Source organism: Triticum urartu, chromosome 1 (assembly GCF_003073215.2).
Source record: "Triticum urartu cultivar G1812 chromosome 1, Tu2.1, whole genome shotgun sequence".
Lineage (NCBI taxonomy): Eukaryota > Viridiplantae > Streptophyta > Magnoliopsida > Poales > Poaceae > Triticum > Triticum urartu.
The window spans coordinates 521334337-521358128 of NC_053022.1; the positions used below are offsets into that span (position 1 = coordinate 521334337).

Genomic DNA, 23792 nt, shown 5'->3' on the forward strand with positions numbered 1-23792 from the left:
TAGGAAAAAGGCTACTAGCAGCGCGGGTAAAATGGCTACTAGCAGCGTGGGTACCCGCGCTACTAGTATCGCGCTACAGCTAATAGTTGTTAGTAGTAGCGTGTGTGACACCCGCGCTACTGCTATTACAGAACCGCGCTACTACTAATGAAGTAGTAGTAGCGTGCTTATAATACAAGCGCTACTAGTATCATAAATACTAGTAGCGCTCAATTTGTTCCCACGCTACTACTAACTATTTAGGATTTAAGAAAAATAAAATCAACCAATTCCATTTTATGCATACAATTCTGAGAAACAATAGTGATGGAAAAATGTCACTATCACACAGTTGCCATATTCTTCTTTATTCCTGATTCTACTATCACACAGTTGCCATATCTGCTACCACACAGTTTCTCTTTCTACATGTCCTCACTCCAATAGTAAGAAAAATGAAAAGGAAAAATAGAGCTAATCTGCCATTGAAATGTCCTTATTCCTGAGTAATATTCAATGTAACGGTGCAATTGCACTACAGTCTCATGGATTCACTCTGCCGCTTCAACATCCCATTATCCTGCAGTGATAGAAATGAGCATCAGCAAGGCATATAGATATAATGAATAAATGGAGAGGAAGCATAATCTCAGACGATACAGGAGAAAAGGACTAAGATCCTGATACAATGCGAATATGCACTGTAAGTACACATATATTTCAGTTACAAAAAGATATTCAGTTAAAAAGTGACAAATAACTGAATGAAACTCCAACTATATATTTCAGTTCCAAAAAATATTTCAGCTTGGGAATGCAGTGTATAAATCAGACTAAATAGATAACACTACCAAAGCTTAAATTTTAAATGTGCAGTTTAAGTACGAGCACCTACCAACTGAATATAGCTAGCTAGCATAAATGTCAATTGGCGCATGATTTTTCTTAGTGCATTTGCACTAGGAAACTAGTCCTAACATATCAATATTTTGATCAGCATTATCCTACAGACCCTGTGTAGCAGAGTTGATGATCTTATTATCCTACAGACCCATCACTCAAGTGCATAACTAACAGTAGTAACCATCAACAGTACAGACGTATGTAATAACATTACTAACTCAAAGAAGATGCTAGGGGTTCGTTAAGAATGCTAAATATCTCTAAGTTACCAAAGCTAGTGAGAATGATCTCAAATTCGTAAACCCACTTCATTTATCTTGTTCCGACTTTTCAATGGCGACTGAATTTGTTTTAGACAGTAAGTAAGGTTGGTAATGGTGCAGCAGAGTGGCAGGATTCAGATACTATTGCAGAAAGAATGGTGGTGGTAATGCAGGAACAAAAGGCGGCACGTCTCTAGGAGGAAGCTTAGAGGCACAAAAGTCAATAGGCCAATTCAGTCGAGGAATCTGGGCTCTAGGGGTGACTACGTTCAGTTCGGCCAACTTCATCATCCAAGACGACATGTACGCGCACAACTTCATCATTCAGGAGAAGCCAAGAGCACGGAGAGAATCAACACTCTGGCGGAACAGAGTAAGTCGAGAAGAGAGCACCCACCTCCGTTCCCAGCGACGACGTCAATGCACCACCCTGAGGCGGCGGCCGCCGATCTCCCAATGCATCTGGCAAAGGAAAAGGCGACGGACGACCAGGGCGGACTCTCCGCGTGCCGGCGCATGGAGGGGCCGCTGGCAACGGACGGGCAGCTCATGCAGGAGAGCGCCATGGGCCCTCCCTCGCTCGCTCGGTGGCCATCTCTGCCCCTGCCATAACCACCAACTAGCAGCAGTAGCAATCCATCAGATCGGTGACCAAATACGAAATAGAACTGGGATCAACCTCTGGATCACCTGCAGAGTGCTCAGAACTGTTCCCTCCTTTACCTGAACCCAAATGCACCATCAATCATATTTCCAAGATCCATAAAAACAGAAGTAGGTCTGACTTATGAATCCATGGCAATCTAACTTATGATGTTCAATTTTCCATATCAAATGGATAAGTTCAGTCTTCGAACAAAAAAAGCATAAGTTTCAGAAGAATCGAATCTATATAGCATTAGTTACATACTAGGTTCTTTTGGTGTCATGCCACGACTGAATAAAAGAAAATGTTTCTTTAACCCAAGAAATTGTTGAAATTTCCATGGCACGCGTCTACAGACTAGTTATGTGCTGGGGTGTTCTTCTCATGTCAGGAAATAGCATAATTGTGCAGTACGGTTTTTCTGAATCAAGATGTGATTGATCCCTGAATCAAGGTATACACAAATTGGCAATACTTTTGCTAGAAGAAACCAGTAAATTTAAGAGCATTAAGATCACTACTTTTTTGCAGATTGGAAAGTACTCCCTCTGTAAAGAAATATAAGAGCATTTAGATCACTACTTCAGTGATCTAAACGCTCTTATATTTCTTTATGGAGGGAGTACTAATTTTTTATCTAATTTAAGCTAATTAACTCACATATTCACACTGCGGTAAGCATTCTAGTATCTGGGTTTACACTTCATACTAAAAATTATCTACCTTTCTTTGAACAACACCAAATTTGTCTACCTATGTAGAGAAATAGGTACATATAGCGCCAAATTTATACAGAAACTTAAATTACCGAGAGCTGAACCAAACCCTGTGTCATTCACATGTATCACATCATTCTCTACTCTTTTCTACTAACATGAACATATTTAACTAATTCATTGGGCATGGCACATCATACTCTTCTCACGGCGCATTACACGGTTTTCTTGTAATAGCCCTATTATCTGAGATAAACACCTAAGATCATACTATGTGCACTTGACATTACCTAAGCTCTCCTAGAATTGCATCCTCTATGTCTACATATGCTACAAACATTGCCAAATTTGTACTGAAACATTTTTCTGTGTGTGAATGCTGAAACTTAAATTACTGAGAGCCGAACCCAGCCATGTGTCACACCACTATCTACTCTTTTCTACTAGCAAGTGTAGCATGCACAGATTAAACAAGCTCATCTCACGCCACAAAACAAATACCCATCTCAAGGACAGAGCAGACTCACCATGAGCCATGGAGAACTTCAGAGCTTCAGGGATGCCCCTCTCCCCCATCGGCTGCGGCGGCTGCGGCACCGCGTCCAGCAGCGCCTGGGCCCTCGGCACGACCTGGAACTGGCCGTCCCGACAGCCATCCTCTGGCGGCGACATGGATATGGTCGTCTTGTGCGGTAGCGTCAAGGTTGTCCACCTCCTCATCCAGCATGTCGTACGTAGCCTTCTGGTTGCCATAGTCGTGGTCGGTCAAAGGCAGAAGAGGTTGGATCTGCAGCACGAAGCTGCCCCGCATGAGAGGAGATGGAGAAGAGATGTGGGCGGAAGGAGGAGGAGGAAGGCGTACCTTGGGCTATGACGATGTTGTGCAGCCCGTCGGAGATGCTGCTGGCGTCGACGGCCACCGCCGCAAGCTCCCGGTGTGCCGCGCCCCACCGAGAGAAGAGAAGGGGGCGGATCCCGTTGCGGCTGGGGAGGGTCCATGGAGCTGCAGGTGGGTGCGGGTGCGGATCCGGTGGCGTCGTCGCCCCAATCCCATCCCCATCCATGTGTGGGTGAGGGGCTAGGGTTTTGGCCGTGGTCGCCCCATCCATCCCATCCATGGGTGGGCGGAGTTGTTGCCCCATCCATGGGTGGGTGGGTGGAGCTGTTGGCCCATCCATCCATGGAGGGAGAGGTGAGGTTGCCGGTGGGGTTCGGCGGCGGTGGGATTGTAGAGGAATCCGGGTGGTGGGGAGAGGACGGAGGAGCTTGAGTGGATCTGCGGTGAGGGACGGCAGAGGAGAGAAGGGGGAAGGGGTGGCCGGCGGTGGAGGGGATGTCGATCTACATCGGGGGGTGGGTGGTGTGGGAGTGGAGTGGGACTGTTGTTGGTGGGGTGGGTGGTGCGGGTGGAGTGACAAGCTTAGTACTACTAGCGTGGGGTGTTTCATCAACGCTACAGCTATTCATTTAGGAGTAGCGCGTCTATGGAAAGGGCGCTACTACAATGCATAGTCTGGGGGCAACGCCCTAGCAATTGTAGTAGTAGCGCTCTTATCTCCTAGCGCGCTACTACTATTTGGGTATTAGCAGCGTGGTCTCTTGCAGCGCGCTACTGCTAAGTAGCAGTAGCGATTGTTTTTAAACCACGCTGCTGGTAATATTCTGTGTATAAGGTTTTCCCTAGTGGTGTAAGTTTCCAAACCTGACTGACGGTCAGGGGCGTAGTTCTCGATCTGCTCCAGATGGCCAAGCGAGTTGGCCCACAGTGTGAAGCCACCGAATACGATGATCTGTCCGGGGAGGAAAACCTCACCCTGGATCGCATCGTTGCCGATGATCGAAGGAGCCATCAAGCCTTATGGTGACGACACAGTGGAACTCTCAATGAAAGCACCAATGTCAGTGTCAAAACCGACGGATCTCGGGTAGGGGGTCCCGAACTGTGCGTCTAAGGCGGATGGTAACAGGAGGCGGGGGACACAATGTTTACCCAGGTTTGGGCCCTCTTGATGGAGGTAATACCCTACTTCCTGCTTGATTGATCTTGATGATATGAGTATTACAAGAGTTGATCTACCACGAGATCGTAGAGGCTAAACCCTAGAAGCTAGCCTATGATTCTGATTATTGTTGTCCTATGGACTAAACCCTCTGGTTTATATAGACACCGGAGAGGGCTAGGGTTACATAGAGTCGGTTACAAGGGAGGAGATCTACATATCCGAATTGCCAAGCTTGCCTTCCACGCAAAGGAGAGTCCCACTCGGACACGAGACGAAGTCTTCAATCTTGTATCTTCATAATCCAACAGTCCGGCCGAAGGATATAGTCCGGCTGTCCGAGGACCCCCTAATCCAGGACTCCCTCAATTACTGCAGCCTATGCCGATACCCGAATGGAAGTGGGACAAGCTTGGCATGGATTTTATCACCGGATTACCCAGGACCTGAGCGATATGATTCTATCTGGGTAGTAGTGGATCGCTTGACCAAAGTAGCTCACTTTATCCCAGTGAAAACCACCTATACTGGTGCAAAGTTGGCCAAGATATATATGACCAGGATCGTATGTCTGCATCGAGTCCCAAGGACCATCGTATCAGATAGAGGAATGCAATTTACTTCAAAGTTTTGGCACCAGCTACACCAGACTTTGGGTACCAGGCTAGATTTCAGTACAGCTTTTCATCCGCAGACAGATGGACAGACCGAGAGAGTCAATCAGATTCTAGAGGACATGTTGAGAGCTTGTGCGCTAGATTATGGATCTAGTTGGGATGATAATTTTCCCTACGTGGAGTTCTCATACAATAACAGCTACCAGGTCAGTTTGAAGATGGCACCTTTCGAAGCCTTGTATGGAAGGAGGTGCAGAACACCATTGATGTGGGATGAAGTTGGAGACCGTCAGTTGTTTGGACCAGATTTGATTAAGGAATCCGAAGAAAAGGTTAAGCTAATTCGAGATAGACTAAAGGTAGCTCAGTCCAGGCAGAAGAGCTATGCAGACTCAAAACGCAAGGAGGTAGTCTATGAGATCGGAGACAGAGCATATGTCCATGTGTCACCACTACGAGGAGTTAAACGTTTTGGAGTTAAGGGAAAGTTAGCCCCGAGATTTGTAGGACCGTACCGTGTGTTGGAACGCATGGGAGAGGTTACCTACAAGTTGGAGTTACCCGAAGGACTGTCAGGAGTTCATGATGTGTTTCACGTTTCCCAGTTGAAGAAGTGCCATGCAGAGATGGCCGATATTCCTCTAAGAGATACAGTGCCCCTAGAAGCAATTCAGTTGGATAGTGATTTGACATATGAGGAGAAACTTGTTAAGATTCTCGAGGTTGCTAGCCGAGTTACTCGCAGCAAGGTTATCAATTTGTGAAAAGTTCAGTGGAGCCACCATACCGAGGATGAAGCCACCTGGGAACGAGAGGATGATCTATGCAAAGACCACCCACACCTATTTTCTAGCCAACCCGAATCTCGAGGACGAGATTCATCTTAAGGGGGTAGGTTTGTAACATCCCAATTTTTCAATTTGGAATGTTATACATAGGTCATTCATGCATATTATATTTTTACTGCAATGTTGCTTTGCGATCCTCGAAATTCTAAGAAACTCAAGGCCCCACGGAGAGAGTTGGAGATTTCACGTTTTCATATTTGAATTTTATCCAATATCGAAACAAGGATCACTTTGGTTTTTAATTATTTTTCTCTCCGAAAATATTTCATATTAAAATATAACAGAGGAGACAATATGACTTCTCCAAAATAAAGGGAATATTGGAGGAAAAATATTAAAATCAAATAAATATTTTCTTTTGGACTTTTATTGCTATTTTAATTGAATTAGGAAAAATATGCGTTTTTCAAAATTCCATTAGAGGCCTAAATAAATGTTCACTTTGTCCGCAATATTATTAGAGGACCGTGAAAAATTATTTCAGGATTTTTGGATTCCGTTTAGTATTTCTTTTATTTGTTTTTCCGTGTCAGGATTTTTTGAAAAAATGCACCGACCTAACGGGTCATGCCCGACCCGGACACTGCCCGGCCGGCCTTTAAAGGGCGTGGCCCGAAGCCCGCAGCGCGGCCAGCCCCGCCCCGAAACCCTAGCATCGCCGCCTCGAAAACCGCATCGAAGCCGCCGCCGCCTCCCTGTCGCGCCGCCGCCGCCGACCATCGATCCCGCCGCCGCCGCCATTCGCCGGAGGTAGAAATCGCCGACGCAACATCTCAGTTTTTTCTCAAAAAACCGAATGGTTTTTTTAGTAAACCCTAGATTCGTTTTTTTATTAGATCGGTTCGGTTTTTTTAGTTTAGTTAAATAACGGACGTTCGTCCGTAAGTTCGTTTTAACGAACGTTGTTCGTCAGTTAGCCGCAGACAGCGAACGTTCGTTCGTTAGCCTGTTCGTCTCGTTTTATTTTCCAGGGTTTTTCCGCGGTTATTTTCGATTGCGATTTCTGCCCTAATCTTCATTATAGTATATCTTTTCGCTCGTTTATCCAAATCAGGTGAAACAGGCGCCTAGATCTTCGTCTCCAAACCCTCTTTCTGTTGTTTAACCAACTTGTACAAGATTTTGGTATTGTAAAATTTGACTTTAGTCCAAATTAGTAAACGGATCTTGTTTCTTTCGTAGTTTGAGTTTCGTTGCTCCATTTGATTTGATTTTTTTTGCAAACCGGAGTTCTTCAATTGAACTTTCTGGTTAGATCTTGTTATTTGAGTTTTACCCGTGCATCCTTGCTTGATTGCTTATGTATGTTATTGTTTGTATACGATAGAATTCCCGGAGTGCGAAGCATGCTACTACGAGTCTCTAGGATTTGCAGATCGTCAGCAAGGCAAGTAACACATTGATCATACCCCTTTATTACCTAGTTTTTATGCATTAGTTTCAACCCTCACACATTGCATGAGTAGGACCTCTTAACATGTGGGTCTGGGAAGTAGATGATGAGGTAGAACCTATTACCAGTTTTATTATCAAACCCTTGGGAGTTACTTCTACGCTATCCTTATATTGCCATGCTATGCCCGTAGACGTGGTTTGGGTTTGAGTGTAACCATGACAGATGTGAGTTGTTAATTAATGGTTCAACTTAAGGTGGCAACTTTAATACACATCTGGGTGGATTGCTTGTGGGCACCTCGAGAATCCAGTGTTGTCCGAGGATATCCCGGAGTACCCTGTGATCATCCTACGGTCCGCCACTCGGGATCAAAGGGATCATAAGATTATTCATGCTAGAAACTTCCATGTGCATCCACAAGCCATTATGGGCTCTGGCATAGTTGAGTATGTTGCGTGACCTCTTTCAGTGGTGGGCTAGCAGATGTAGGGGAAAGTAGGTGTAACTGTCCACCCAGGGTAAAGAGTTAATGCTTCTGAAAGACTGTGTCTCGGTCATCTGTTTCTCAAACACCATGTAGTATGAGAAATCAAACGGAGGAGATCGAGTCTTGTGGGGAAAAGTGCGCAAACCTCTGTAGAGTGTATAAACTAATCATGGTTAGCCGTGTTCCCAGTTATGGACATCTTGAGTATCTGGTACTTGAATTATTAATTTGATCTCATCACTCTAATTTAATTTGACAGGTGTTAATGACTACTTTAATTGGGATTGAGTTGGAGGAACCTTCTCAATGATGTTTCAACTACCATGATAGTTAAATAAAACATATTCCTTTGTTGTAGGGAAAAATTGGCTTTTCGCAAAACAATATAACCATAGAGCCTCCACCAGCCATATATGCATGTAGTGATAGAATTTATCTGTTCATTGCTCTATTGTGTTATATTGCCAGCATATTCCATGTGCTGACCCATTTCGGGCTGCAACATATCATGTTGCAGACTTTTCAGACGACGGGTAAGGTGCCATAGGTCGTTTGTTGTGCACTCAGCTATGCCGTTGGAGTTGATGGACTCACTTTATCTTCCAAGCCTTCCACTGTTATCTTAATTAGATGGCCTTAAGCCATATTTATTGTAATAAGTTCTCTTTTGAGACATTCAATGTAATAAGTCCGTGATTGCTACTCTGTTATAAATCCTTCAAGTACTGTGTGTGTCAGCATTACCGATCCAGGGATGACACTTATGCACAGAGATTTGACCGTTTGAGGTCGGATCGCTACATATAAATAGAACAACCATTATTCTCTGATTTAAATGAATAACCGTCTCGCATCAAACAAGATCCAGATATAATGTTAATGCTCAATGCTGGCACCAAATAACAATTATTCAGGTATAAAACTAATCCCGGCGGTAGATGTAGAGGAAGCATGCCGACGGCGATCACATCGACTTTGGAACCATTTCCCACACGCATCGTCACCTCGTCCTTAGCTAATCTTCGTTTAATCCGTAGCCCCTGTTTCGAGTTGCAAATATGAGCAACAGAACCAGTATCAAATACCCAGGCGCTACTACGAGCATTAGTAAGGTACACATCAATAACATGTATATCAAATATACCTTTCACTTTGCCATCCTTCTTATCTGCCAAATACTTGGGGCAGTTCCACTTCCAGTGACCAGTCCCTTTGCAATTGAAGCACTTAGTTTCAGGCTTAGGTCCAGATTTGGGCTTCTTCCCTTGAGCAGCAACTTGCTTGCTGTTCTTCTTGAAGTTCCCCTTCTTCCCTTTGCCCTTTTTCTTGAAGCTAGTGGTCTTGTTAACCATCAACACTTGATGCTCCTTCTTGATTTCTACCTCCGCAGCCTTTAGCATTGCGAAGAGCTCGGGAATTGTCTTTTCCATCCCTTGCGTGTTATAGTTCATCACGAAGCCTTTATAGCTTAGTGGCAGTGATTGAAGAACTCTGTCAATGACACTATCATCAGGAAGATTAACTCCCAGCTGAGTCAAGTGGTTATGGTACCCACACATTCTGAGTATGTGTTCACTGACAGAACTATTCTCCTCCATTTTGCAGCTGTAGAACTTGTTGGAGACTTCATATCTCTCAACTCGGGCATTTGCTTGAAATGTTAACTTCAACTCCTGGAACATCTCATGTGCTCCATGACGTTCAAAACGTCTTTGAAGTCCCGATTCTAAGCCGTAAAGCATGGCACACTGAACTATCGAGTAGTCATCAGCTCTGCTCTGCCAGACGTTCATAACATCCGGAGTTGTTCCTGCAACGGGTCTTGTACCTAGCGGTGCTTCCAGGATGTAATTCTTCTGTGCAACAATGATTATAATCCTCAAGTTATGGACCCAGTCCGTGTAGTTGCTACCATCATCTTTCAACTTAGCTTTCTCTAGGAACGCATTAAAATTCAAGGGAACGGTAGCATGGGCCATTGATCTACAACAACATAGATATGCAAAAACTATCAGGTACTAAGTTCATGATAAATTCAAGTTCAATTAATCATATTACTTAAGAACTCCCACTTAGATAGACATCCCTATAGTCATCTAAATGATCACGTGATCCATATCAACTAAACCATGTCCGATCATCACGTGAGATGGAGTAGTTTTCAATGGTGAAGTTCACTATGTTGATCGTATATACTATATGATTCACGTTCGACCTTTCGGTCTCAGTGTTTCGAGGCCATATCTGCATATGCTAGGCTCGTCAAGTTTAACCCGAGTATTCTGCATGTGCAAAACTGGCTTGCACCCGGTGTATGTGAACGTAGAGCTTATCACACCCGATCATCACGTGGTGTCTCGGCACGACCAACTGTAGCAACAGTGCATACTCAGGGAGAACACTTGTACCTTAAAATTTAGTGAGGGATCATCTTATCATGCTACCGCCGTACTAAGCAAAATAAGATGCATAAATAATAAACATCACATGCAATCAAAATATGTGACATGACATGGCCATCATCATCTTGTGCCTTTGATCTCCATCTCCAAAGCACTGTCATGATCTCCATCCTCACCGGCTTGACACCTTGATCTCCATGGTACCGTCGTTGTCGTCTTGCCAACTATTGCTTCTACGACTATCGCTACCGCTTAGTGATAAGGTAAAGCAATTACATGGCGATTGCATTTCATACAATAAAGCGACAACCATAAGGCTCCTGCTAGTTGCCGATAACTTTTGCAAAACATGATCATCTCATACAACAATTTATATCTCATCACTTCTTGACCATATCACATCACAGCATGCCCTGCAGAAACAAGTTAGACGTCCTCTACTTTGTTGTTGCAAGTTTTATGTGGCTGCTATGGGCTTCTAGCAAGAACCGTTCTTACCTACCCATCAAAACCACAACGATTTTTCGTCAAGTGTGTTGTTTTAACCTTCAACAAGGATCGACCGTAGTCAAACTCGATTCAACTAAAGTTGGAGAAACAGACACCCACCAGCCACCTGTGTGCAAAGCACGTCGGTAGAACCAGTCTCATGAACGCGGTCAAGTAATGTTGGTCCAGGCCGCTTCATCCAACAATACTGTCGTATCAAAGTAAGACGCTGGTGGTAAGCAGTATGACTATTATCGTCCATAACTCTTTGTGTTCTTCTCGTGCATATCATCTACGCATAGACCTGGCTCGGATGCCACTGTTGGGGAACGTAGCATGCAATTTCAAAAAAAAATCCTACGATCACGCAAGATCTATCTAGGAGATGCATAGCAATGAGAGGGGGAGAGTGTGTCCACCTACCCTCGAAGACTGAAAGCAGAAGCGTTAGGTTAACGCGGTTGATGTAGTCGAACGTCTTCATGATCCAACCGATCCAAGTACCGAACGTACGGCACCTCCGTGTTCAGCACACGTTCAGCTCGATGACGTCCCTCGAGCTCTTGATCCAGTAGAGGGTCGAGGGAGAGTTTCATCAACACGACGGTGTGGTGACGGTGATGGTGATGTGATCCGCGCAGGGCTTCGCCTAAGCACTACGACGCTATGATCGAAGGAGTAAACTATGGAGGGGGGCACTGCATACAGCTAAGAGAAATATTGGTGTGCCCCTTGCCCCCATGGGGGAGGAGGTGGCCGGCCAGGGGTGGCGCGCCATGAGTAGGGAGTCCTACTAGGACTCCGTTCCTAGTACGATTCGCCCCCCCCCCCTTTTCCTTCCAACGGAGAGGGGGAAAGGGGAAAGGAGGGAGAAGGAGAACGAAAGGGGGGCCGCGCCCCTCCCCTTGTCCAATTCGGATTGGGCAAGGGGGCCGCGCCCCTCCCCTTGTCCAATTCGGATTGGGCAAGGGGGGCGCGCGCCACCTCCCGTGGCCTGCCTCCTCTCCTCCACTATGGCCCATTGGGCCCATTAACTTTCCCGGGGGGGTTCTGGTAACCTCCCGGTACTCCAAAAAATCTCCGAACCTCTTTGGAACCATTCCGGTGTCCATATACTACCTTCCAATATATGAATCTATACCTCTCGGCCATTTTGAGACTCCTCGCCATCTCCGTGATCTCATCCGGGACTCCGAACAAACTTAGGTAACCAAAACACATAACTCATAATACGAATCGTCATCGAACGTTAAGTGTGCGGACCCTACGGGTTCGAGAACTATGTAGACATGAACGAGACACATCTCTGGTCAATAACCAATAGCGGGATCTGGATGCTCATATTGGTTCCTACATATTCTACGAAGATCTTTATCGGTCAAACCGTATAATATAACAACATACGTCATTACCTTTGTCATCGGTATGTTACTTGCCCGAGATTCGATCGTCGGTATCATCATACCTAGTTCAATCTCGTTACCGGCAAGTCTCTTTACTCGTTTCGTAATGCATCATCCCGCAACTAACTCATTAGATACATTGCTTGCAAGGCTTATAGTGATGTGCATTACCGAGAGCGCCCAGAGATACCTCTCCGATACTCGGAGTACAAATCCTAATCTCGATCTATGCCAACTCAACAAACACCTTCGAAGACACATGTAGAGCATCTTTATAATCACCCAGTTACGTTGTGACGGTTGATAGCACACAAGGTGTTCCTCCGGTATTCGGGAGTTGCATAAACTCATAGTCAGAGGAATATGTATAAGTCATGAAGAAAGCAATAGCAATAAAACTAAACAGTTATAATGTTAAGCTAATGGATGGGTCTTGTCCATCACATCATTCTCTAATGATGTGATCCCGTTTATCAAATGACAACACATGTCTATGGTCAGGAAACTTAACCATCTTTGATTAATGAGCTAGTCAAGTAGAGGCATACTAGGGACACTCTGTTTGTCTATGTATTCACACATGTACTAAGTTTTCGTTAATACAATTCTAGCATGAATAATAAACATTTATCATGATATAAGGAAATATAAATAACAACTTTATTATTGCATCTAGGGCATATCTCCTTCAAGACATACATGAAACAAGCACTAACCACAGGTAGGTGTCAGTAATTTTTAGACCAGCATTGCAGATAAACATTACCGAGTAGTCTAACATAAAAATTGTACGTACAATCTTGGCTTTTATCTGAAGTTGCATGGGCACAAGATATATGTGTACGAAAATTATGGGTATGATATATGCTTTTGTCAAGGCATCCAGTTCATATTTCGCTGGTAGTACTGACGGATCCCAATTTACGCAATGAAGCATACGACAAAAAAGTAAACAAGATGAAAGCTAAATGTCATATACATGTCTAGACAATCTAAATTGTCCGTATGTGACCAGCGTGCACAAGCACTGCTGTCTTACCAATGCTTCTTTTGTTGATTATTTCAGCTACTAAGAACTTTTGCCGAGTTCTCAGTACAAGCAAACATATATGGTCAAAACACTAGTACAAGCAAACATATATGGTCAAAACACTCTGATAACTGACAAGAAATATGTTTATCAATGTCTGTTCATTGACCTATCCATGAAAAACAATATGCCAGCCTTTCCCCAGCCCCGATTCTTTTGATGTGACAACACCTCCCATGCCAGGAAATGACAAAGGTAACTATTCGCATGCTGCACGGATCTCTAAGAGAGACGAACGGTAGATACCGGGGGTAGCTATCCCAGTGGCATCAAATCCACACTCATCTCCAATTTCACACTCTATACGGAGGTATTCCAGCAAGATTTTCTCAAATTCATCGCTTATTCCTTTTCAAATTCTTTTATCAGCATCTTCCACTCATTGGTCCACACAACTTTCTGATTTTATACATCATTTTTTTACTCCACAGCAACGCACATCTAGTGTAGATCAACATGGCAAAAACCCCTCGTTAAAATGTACTATATAACATGCTAAAAGGCATCGACGGACAAATTTGTGGTATCACTAAATATGGGAATTGCATATCTTGTTCGGACTTAAAACCCCGGTTTCTGCATCAATCGATGCATACAATCATCTTTATTAATTATTCTATGAAAGCTTGTCAAGAATATACATCAAGTCATCCGAAGCCACCACTTACACCTACAAACTTGATAATATGGAGTGTTCTAACTCACCGTATCTAAAACCGATGTTATAGCCGATCCATCCATATTTTCTCAATAAAGGGTGAATTTTATTGGTTCAAAATGAAGCATCAAGAAGATACATAACACAATGAGCATACACCCGGCCTTTGCGTAGCTAGGATGCACACAGCCAACACAAACTCACACGCACGCAAAAAACACGCCCACAACTAGCAAAGTCATATAAGACCAAAGCTATGCGTAGGCGAGGAAAAAAACTCAAGGCTATCTGATGTGCAATCGACAAACTACAACAACAACCATATCCGCACCAACTATCTCATAACATCACATGGATAACGAGGTTCTTCAACAGCAACGCCTTTAGGGAAGGGAGAGACACTCAAGTGTCGCCGTCACCGGATCCAACCATAAAGTAAGAATCTAGATTTTCACCCTGAAGAAGTAGTCCGAGCATATTCGAGCAACGCCTTCAACAAGTTAACAATGTAAAAAAAACATTGCCATTGCCAGGCATAACCACTCTCGGTTGATCTAGGATTTTGCCCCGAAGCTCAAGACCAGGTGCTCGAGTAGCACCACCATCGAAATCACCCATGTGTTGTCGCCACCACTTTTCCACAAATCTCAGCGGCTACATGCGATATGATCACCGCCACTGTACAACCATTCATTTGCGTCAAGTCATCGTCCATAATTTGTATCTCACCGCCGAAATCAACCACCGGTTCAAGAGATGAACCTCCCAAAAATCTTTTGTTGATCACTACCATCGTGGAGCCATAGGAAGTACATGCATTTTGCAATCACCACCATCCGACCGATCGGATCTAGATCGCCACCACCAAGCCGTGGACTGTAGCGCCGCTGGCGGCCACCGCATGTGCGGAAGGCCGGCCATTGCCGGCATCACCGTGGGAGCCAAGTGCAGCACACCACCAGCGAAGGCCTAGCGCGAGCACATGGATGGGCAGGTAGTGTTGGGGCAGATCGACGAGGTGGCGGAGCTCCGGTCGCCTCTCCCGGAGCGGCATTGCAAGGGCAGCCTTGCAGCAGCGGATCAGCGCTAGTGGTGCCCTAAGCACCAGGCCCGTGAGAACGAGATGAAGAACCACCAAGATTGACTCATCAGATCCATATAACGTATCGGAACCAACAACCAGTACATTGGAGCTAAAGCGTACACGACATGCACATGTTTTAGAAGCTGTCATCATCATCAAACCGCTGTCTCATATTTAAAAAAGAGATTCGCATCATTCTTTCCAGTTCGGGCTTTGTTTGCCTGACTAACCGATGGTGATGTCAAAATGCCAGCATCCTCGAGAATATTATGACTATGTCTAACCGTTAGTCCGTGCCATCTGTATCTTCTTCTTCTGTTGCGGGGATGGCGTACTCCGTATGTACCCAACTGAAAGTCTGAAACGCCCGACAGCTGCTTCAAGGAGCAACTTCAGACTTGCAGAGCTTGTGAATTTACACGATGCGGTGTTGGCCTGTCGTTGTAGCTTCAGAAATGATGTGTTGGCGCCGCATTCCCGGGAGAACATTGGCCGTCGGTCGTTACCCAACTGCAGAATCATATCATTTCTTCTCTGCAAGTTAAACAGAACAAGCCGGTTTTTTTTTTGTAACTAACAGGATCGTGGCCTCGGATGGCTGTCGACAACAGACGGATAGATACATACGTACGTAGATGATCTATATATCGATCTACTAGAGGCGGCAGAACAAAACCAGAAACGAAAACGCACCCTGCCGCGAGCGAGTTCGGCGGGCGAGATTTCGGGCCGCGGATAAATACGGTTCGCTCCGCGGCTTTCCATCCCGATCGATCCTTCCACCCCTCCCTCCCGCGCCGGCGCCTCTCCGCGATCGCCTCTTCCCGCCGCCATCAGGTGCGCCGCGGGCAGGTGTTCCTGGCAACAGCGTCCGCGGAGCTGAACGGCGCAGTCCATGTCCGCGCCGCTGCCGGGGGATTCTCCGTCGCCTCCGTCTGATACTCCTCCCGACGCGTCCCCGCCTCCCCCTGAACCAACGCCTCCCGACCCGCCTCCGCCTGACACTGCTCCTCCCCCGCCGCCACCCTCCACTCCGCCGCCTGCACCGTTGCCAAGTTCTCCCCCACCGTTGCCACCGCCGCCGCCCAGTGCCCCTCCACCTTCGCCGCCTGTCGGGCCGGTGATCCCTGCCGCTCCGCCTGCGTCACCCCCTCCGCCCCCGGACACGCCAGCTTCGCCTCCTCCGCAGCCGCCGGTGATGCCTCCTGCTGATTCGCCGCCAGAGACACCTGTGACGCCAGTTGATCCACCGCCGTCTTCTCCTCCACCTGTGACGCCGGTTGATCCGCCGCCATCTTCTCCTCCGCCGGTGACACCGGTTGACCCGCCGCCATCTTCTCCTCCGCCACAGCCGCCTGCTGACCCACCGCCGGTGACACCAGCAGCCCCGCCACCATCAACTCCTACGCCAGAGCCGCCTGCTGACCCGCCGCCGGTTACACCAGCAGCCCCGCCACCATCAACTCCTCCACCAGAGCCGCCAGCTGACCCGCCGCCGGTGACCCCAACTGCTCCGCCACCATCTTCAACTCCACCAGAGCCGCCGGTGACGCCAGCTGCACCGCCGCCGTCTTCTCCTCCACCATCTTCTCCTCTCCCGCCACCCGTCACGCCAGCTGCTCCGCCGGCATCATCTCCTCCCCCGCAACCACCGGTGACGCCAGCAGCTCCACCGGCATCGTCCCCTCCCCGGCAGCCACCGGTCACGCCGGCTGCTCCGCCGGCATCGTCCACTCCCCCGCAGCCACCGGTGACGCCTTCTGCCCCGCCAGAATCTTCTCCTCCTCAACAACCTGCGGCGTCTCCTCCACCGGTGGTGCCGCCAGTGACACCTGCCCCACCAACACCATCTGCGTCGCCACCCGTGACACCTGTGCCACCGACGCCATCTACGCCTTCTCCGGTTGTGCCTGCACCATCAACGCCTTCACCGTCCCCTCCGGTGACGCCAGCTCCGTCCCCACCTTCTCCGACGAACCCAGCACCATCCCCGCCTTCACCAGCAATGCCAACGCCAACAACGCCATCGACGCCTTCTCCAGTAAACCCGGCACCACCATCGCCATCTCCAGTAAACCCGGTACCACCGACATTACCACCACCGTCTCCAACGGGGCCCACACCATCAGCGCCACCGCCGTCTTCCCCGGTGAACCCGCCACCACCAACGTTGTCTCCGCCGTCTCCAGCTCTGCCTATTCCAGTGAACCCTGCACCACCGACGCCGTCTCCAGCACAGCCAACGCCACCAACATCGCCTCCGACGTCAGCAGTGAACCCAGCGCCACCAGCGTCGTCCCCTCCTGCTCCGGTGAACCCTGCACCACCAACAGTGTCACCGCCATCTACCGTGGCGCCTGCACCACCAATGCCATCGCCGTCCGGTCCAGTTAACCCGGCACCACCAAAGTCTCCAACCAAGCCGACACCGCCAACACCATCTCCGGTGAACCCGGCACCACCAACTACGACCCCACCTTCACCTGGCACGCCAACGACACCACCATCGCCTCTTCCGCCGCCTGCAACAACGCCGTCTCAGCCAATGCCACCACCAGCTCCAGCTTCGAGCAAACTGCCAACCCCAATCCCTGCCACTCATCCTCCTCCTAGTCTAACACCGCCTTCGCTACAGCGTCCACCGCCGGGTTTACCCCCATCACCGGCGCAACTGTCTTCGCCACCGCATTCATCACACGCATCCAAAACAGTGATCGGCATCTCCGTGGCTGCCTCGGCAGTGTTCGTGATCGCCCTCGTGGCCGGGCTGTTCTACTTCCGGACACGACGCCGCCAACGCCGCCACGGCAGCCGTCCGCGGTCCAGCTCGTCAGGTACGTACATTACATACGCTTTACGCACCCTCGCCGTTGCCGGTGCAACAGCAACAGCGAGCTAGCATCAAGAGGTTAGAGCGTCTGTCACGTTGATCGTTTGACACGTATACGTAGACCTCAAAGTCTCGGCGTCGGGTCTGGTCGCACGGCTCCACGCCGCACTTCCCTGGTCGTGCACCGGTGACGTCAAAAGGTGTTGGCGATCGACGGCGACACATTGGCCGGAGTGCGCCGGACGGCGTGTCGTGCGATGATACGAGAATGCGAGTGGAAATGTGCACGCGTTGAGGGCCCTTTCCTTCCATGTATGCGCGCAGGGTCTCATCTCTTGAAGTCTCTTTTCAAGTGGGCGACCAAATTTGGCAACTGCCGAGTAAAAGTTAGTAGTACTGCTTGAAATTGTGAATGTACACGAAGGATTACAATTGTCTCTAATCTAGAGATCTCTGGGTTTTCTTAGTTACGTGTTTACCTCTTCTGCATATGGAAAGTTATAGTCAAAGCCATCACTTGCTAGTTCGGTTTATCACCGTTGACTTCAGTGGCACTGATTTTACTTCGTCACTTCTAATTCTAACTCATGAACTTGTTTGCACTAGGCGATCCCTACGACAAGCGACTGCCGGTGACGTCGTACGCGCTATCAACCATACCGCCAATGTACGCGCCACCACCAGCGCCACACGCAGCGGTCCACCCGTGGCAGAGCGGCGGCGGCGCCACGGCCTCCCACCAGCCTCCCCCACACGCGGCGGTCACCGGCGGCACGGTGTCGTACGCGGACCTGGCGGCGGCGACGGACGGGTTCTCGGACGCCAAGCTGCTGGGGCAGGGCGGGTTCGGGCATGTGTACCGCGGCACGCTGGGCGCGGGCGCGGCGGCGCGGGAGGTGGCCATCAAGCGGCTCCGGGCCGTCAGCGGTCAGGGCGAGCGCGAGTTCCGCGCCGAGGTGGAGAGCATCGGCCGCGTGCACCACCGCAACCTCGTCTCGCTGCTGGGGTACTGCATCCATGGCGACCAGCGGCTGCTCGTCTACGAGCACGTCCCCAACCACACTCTCGAGTCCCACCTGCACCACGCCGGCGACGGGCCGACGCTGCTGGACTGGGAGCGCCGGTGGCGCATCGCGCTCGGGGCGGCCAAGGGCTTGGCCTACCTGCACGAGGACTGTAAGTCGGCTAGCTGCCTCTGCTTGCTGTCCTTCAGACTGATGATGCACTATTGCACTGCCTGTTCTTGACTGAATGCATCTTGTCAGGTCATCCTAAGATCATCCATCGCGACATCAAGGCGGCCAACATCCTTCTAGATGACAACTTTGAGCCCAAGGTAAAAATGCACGACGAGATCACGTTGTTTGGTTGGAAGATATATTATGAATGTTCATCTCAGAACATGATGGAGCTTTTCTGTCTAGTGCAGGTTGCCGACTTTGGGCTGGCCAAGATCCAGCACGGAGACGACAGCCATGTTTCTACGCGGGTGATGGGGACTTTCGGGTAAGAAGTCCACCATTCCAATTTCATTCCCGTTACGTTTAACTGCTCTGACCTGAATAAAACGCACGCAATGGCATTGACTGGTTTGGCAGGTACATGGCGCCGGAGTACACCAACACCGGGAAAATAACCGACCGGTCCGACGTCTTCTCCTTCGGCGTCGTGCTTCTGGAGATCATCACCGGCAAGAGACCGGTCCTGTCCGACGAGGCCGACCAGGACGACGAGACTCTGGTCTCTTGGGTGAGTCGTTTTTACCCTGAATCCTGGCCTCTCAAGTCACGAACTGTACTTTCTTTGTCTTGCTTTTCCTGAAGTTCAGTTGAGCTGTGGAGCAACACTGTGCAGAGCAACAGTATGTTTACTGAAAACTTTTGACATTTGGCCTCTCCTCCATGACTACACTGACAGTCCGTGTCAATATACTATCAGAAAGTAAAGCACTCCTGCAGTGGGAAAATCACAAATCAGTCCACGAGTTCCTGCTTCGTGACGTGTTGATTTGAAGCATCTCGATGATTACCTTTCCGCTGATTATCTTGTATGTGTGCAGGCACGGCCTCTGCTGACAAAAGCTCTGGATGGGGAGCTCTCCGTGGAGCTCATCGACCCAAGGCTGGAGGCCAACTACGACGCCCACGAGATGCAGCGGCTCATCGCCTGCGCCGCCGCCGCCGTGCGCCACACGGCACGCTCCCGCCCACGAGTGAGCCAGGTGAAACACCCTTCACAACATTCCTACTTAGTACAGTACGTACTTGAGTCTGAGCAGAAACTAACTGGCCATGCACGTGGCAACGACAAACGCAGATCGTCCGGTACCTGGAGGGCGAGCTGCCGCTAGAGGCGCTCAACGGCGGCGTGGAGCCGGGGCAGAGCGAGGCGCACGACGCCACCACCACGGAGCAGCTGCGGCGGATGAGGAGGATGGCGTTCCTGCAGCGGGGCGCCGACAGCGGCAACACGGGCGCCACCGGCTTCGTCAGCGAGGCCACGAGCGAGTACGGGCTGTGCGCCTCCAGCTCCAGCAGCGACGGCGACGCCGCGCAGAGCACGAGCCGCGCGCCCGGCTGGCAGCACCCCGGCGACAACAACGTGGGCAGGGCGGGGCGGCACTCCGGCGAGCTCGGAGCCATGAGCCGGCGCACGCGCCCGGGCCGCGCCGGCCTGGAGTGACGTCACCGTCACTTTGTTGCAACCAAGTTTTTTGGAACTAAGAGTTAGGCTAGTAAAATACTGCTACGTACTGCCTTTGGATTTTAGTTTTTTTTTTTGCGATCCCCTCATTGGAGGTGAGTGAGATATACTTGTAAAATACGAAGTGTTAGAACTTCTTCAGTGTTTGTCATTTCTTGGGAATTTTGCTCAAGTGCAAATCTGAGAAAAAACAAAACAACTGTGATGTTAGAGCATCATCTTTGAGGCCCAAAAACTCCTCTTCAGTAAATGATGTAGATGCAAAAATTTACAGCCCTATCTTCTGAAGAAGTAAAATACAACACCTCACAATGCAAAGATGCATCTTCACCTATATGAGATGTAAAAACGTGAGCCGCGCGCCAACTGCCGTTTCCCTTTCCTTTCCCAACCCCATCTTCTTCCTCGCGCCGCACTGCCGCCGCCCGCCCGCCGCACTGTCGTCGTCGCCTCACGCCAGATCCGCCCCCTCCAGCAGCCCCGCCGCCGGTTCCGCCACGAATCGGTCGTTTTCCCGCAGCGCGGTCGTCATGTCCGCCACTCGATTCATCCCCGCCGTCGCCCCGCATCGATCGCTGCCCCGCACCGCCTCATCCACCGCCTGGTTCCGCTGCCTGCCCCAATTCGTCTGTCGCCATGCCGCCGAAGAAGTTCCCGGAGAGCAAGACGGGGTTCTTCGACGTGCGAGTGAAGCCATCCGGCTACTTCGGCGCCGAGTTCTCCCGCACCGGCCACCGCTTCTGGCTCGGCACCTACCCCACTTCGATAAGGCTGCACGTGCCTACGACGTGGTGGCGTGCCGGAAGGCCGAAGACGGACCTCAACTTCCCGGAGATCGAGACTCGGGCGGATTCGGAGTTCCTCGTGCCGGAGGGCATCCAGATGGAGGAGATACCGAAGAAGACGACGAAGAAGAGGTCGGCCATGTCGTGGGCCTCGACGATAGCGACGAGGCGGCGATGGCGAGGTTCACGCGGGAGCATCCGGAGTATGTTCAGGCTGAGCAGGAGTACTTCTGGAAGCGCGATGCCGAGCAGAAGAAGAAAGGGATGAAGAAGGAGGACGAGGTTGGCCCCTCGACGGTGATCCCCGTCGAGTCCGACTCGAAGGACTAGGGTGACTCGAAAGAGGAGGATGAGGGGTGCGATGACCCGGACATGGATGAGTTATGGGCGCAGTTTCACAACTCCGATGATGAGGAGTAGTTTCATCTTCAGTGTAGTTCAAGTATTAGTTCGAACTACTACTAGTAGTAACTTGATGAATGTAGTAGTTTGAGTTAGTTGATGTTGTCATTTAATATATGTTTTTAATTAGAACTATGTTTAATTGTTATGTTTGAAATGAAGTAGTAGTTGAATTTGCTATGTTTGAATTATGGTTTTTTTATGATAGTGCCCCTGGTTCCTTAATTGTGCTAAGTTGTCCCATGCTCTAAATTTTTTCTCACTTTTCCCCACCCACTTGTCTGAAACTCTCACTAACTAGCCATGATCATGAATGAGAATACATGCTCATTGGGTTGTTTATAGGCTAATATCATAAATGACCAAGATTACCCTTGTGGTGGTAGGTAGCTGGGGCATGGTTTGATAATCTTTGGTCCACTAGTCCATGGGACTAAAGATGAGAGGAAGTTGCATCATTCATGGTGGACTACCCTATCCTTCCCCATCTTGGGCTTCTGCATTTGGTCCTTCATCTTTGACTTCTTTTTTTATCTCGTCTCTTCTCTATCTTTGACAAGACTGGTAAATTGGACTTTTGTTGACTTGACTTTAAGAACTTGTCATATTAGAATTGTCCATTAGCACAACAACATGTTCGCTCAATAACTCAATAAAATAGACCTTAGTGCGAATTCAATTTCACCATCACAATCCTAAGTTTAAATTGCTCATGTGTGTTTAAAAATTTGTTATAAAAGATGTGGTTTGCAAAGAAAAATTTGAAAGCCACATGATCAGTCCGTTGTCCCGACACCGAAAAATGTTAAGCAATGTTGCCACCCACCAGGTGTTGATTAGCAAAGTTGATCGTCGAGATAATGCAGAGTTAGGATGTTAAAATGAGGAGGGCAACCGGGCCACGAATTTGGATCGAGACACGGCGCCCCGCCCACGACGCTCGATCCCGAGACCCCGTCGCCCGATCCTGCGCCTGCGCCGCCGGCGCCCATCCCCGGCGCGACCCCAGCTGCGCCGCACCGACGCCGGCGCTGCCCCGACCTCGTTGCCCTCGCCGCCGGCTCCGCCTCCCCGTCTTCGACCTCATCCCCATCGGACGTCCGCGCTTCTCGACGCCCCCTGCTCACCAACGTCGGTGAGGACCTCGGTCGTCCTCCCCTTCCCCCGTCCACGCTTGTCCACACCCGTGCATGCCCCCGCGCCCTGCTCCGTGTCCGAGCCCGCCTCGCCTTCGCCGCGAGCTCGCTTAGTCGCCTCCGTCGCGTCCGGCCCCGCCCGCTGCCTCGTGCGTCTCTGTTGCCGCCGTGCTATGGTTGTCGCAGCCGCGCCGTACGCCCCGCGCCGGCCAAACCCCTGTTCGCCCGAGCTCCCCACGCGACGCGACGCGCCGGCTCCGCCCCGCTGCTGCCGTGCCACTTCCGCCTCTCACTCCCTTGGCTGAACCCCCGGCGGCCATCCGACCCGCGACCCTCCCCCTCGCCGTGCTGCTGCGGCTCCGCCGCCCCAACCGCGCTGCTGCTTCGCTCCGCCGTCCCCGCAGCCACCTCCGACGTCGCGCCAGCGCCTGCTCGGCCCTCGCGCCAGTTGGGCGCCCGCAGCACCGCTCCCGCTCGACCCCGTGCTCGCCCGCGCCCGCTGTCGTCCGTCTCGCCGTGCTCCAGCTCGCCCGCGGCCAGCTCTGCCAGGCACCGCGCCACCCCCTGGTCGGCGCCCCACCGCAACCCGATGGCCTGCGCCCGCCCTGTCGCCCCGCTCTGCCGCCCAGCCCCCCGTTAACCGCTGCTCAGGCGCCCGCTAGCGCCCAGAGCCCGTTAGGCCAAATGGCCCCCCTGCCAGTTGGGCCCCATGCCCCTAGAACGAAGATGTTAAAAAAAGAATTAAAAAATATAATTAATAAATAAATAATAAAATTAATTAATTAATTAATTAACTTAATTAATTCTGTTTAAAATAACTAATTAAGATTAATTAACCTAATAACTAGTTAACCTAATTAACTATTGTTAATTAGTTAGACAGTCGCTGACAGGTGGGACCCACCTGTCAGGTTGACCAGGTCAACTGCTGACGTCATGCTGACGTCAGCAAACA

The 23792-nt window shown here is 49.7% G+C and overlaps 2 protein-coding genes across 2 annotated transcripts; one reads left to right on the forward strand and one right to left on the reverse strand.

The window, feature by feature from the left end:
• Positions 1-514: 514 nt before the first annotated feature.
• LOC125533032 lies at positions 515-3179 on the reverse strand. The gene is made up of 5 exons (XM_048696837.1): positions 3035-3179; positions 1836-1868; positions 1543-1764; positions 667-680; positions 515-559 (listed from the first exon to the last, which is right to left on the reverse strand). Exons 1-5 carry the CDS (start codon positions 3177-3179, stop codon positions 515-517), a joined length of 459 nt encoding a protein of 152 aa, XP_048552794.1.
• Positions 3180-18423: 15244 nt separating this feature from the next.
• On the forward strand, positions 18424-20551 carry LOC125537314 (putative proline-rich receptor-like protein kinase PERK6). The gene is made up of 6 exons (XM_048700608.1): positions 18424-18987; positions 19077-19147; positions 19241-19317; positions 19410-19560; positions 19871-20032; positions 20128-20551. The coding sequence occupies exons 1-6, from the start codon at positions 18477-18479 to the stop codon at positions 20491-20493; spliced, it is 1338 nt and encodes a 445-aa protein (XP_048556565.1). The 5' UTR covers positions 18424-18476; the 3' UTR covers positions 20494-20551.
• The last annotated feature ends 3241 nt before the right edge of the window (positions 20552-23792 follow it).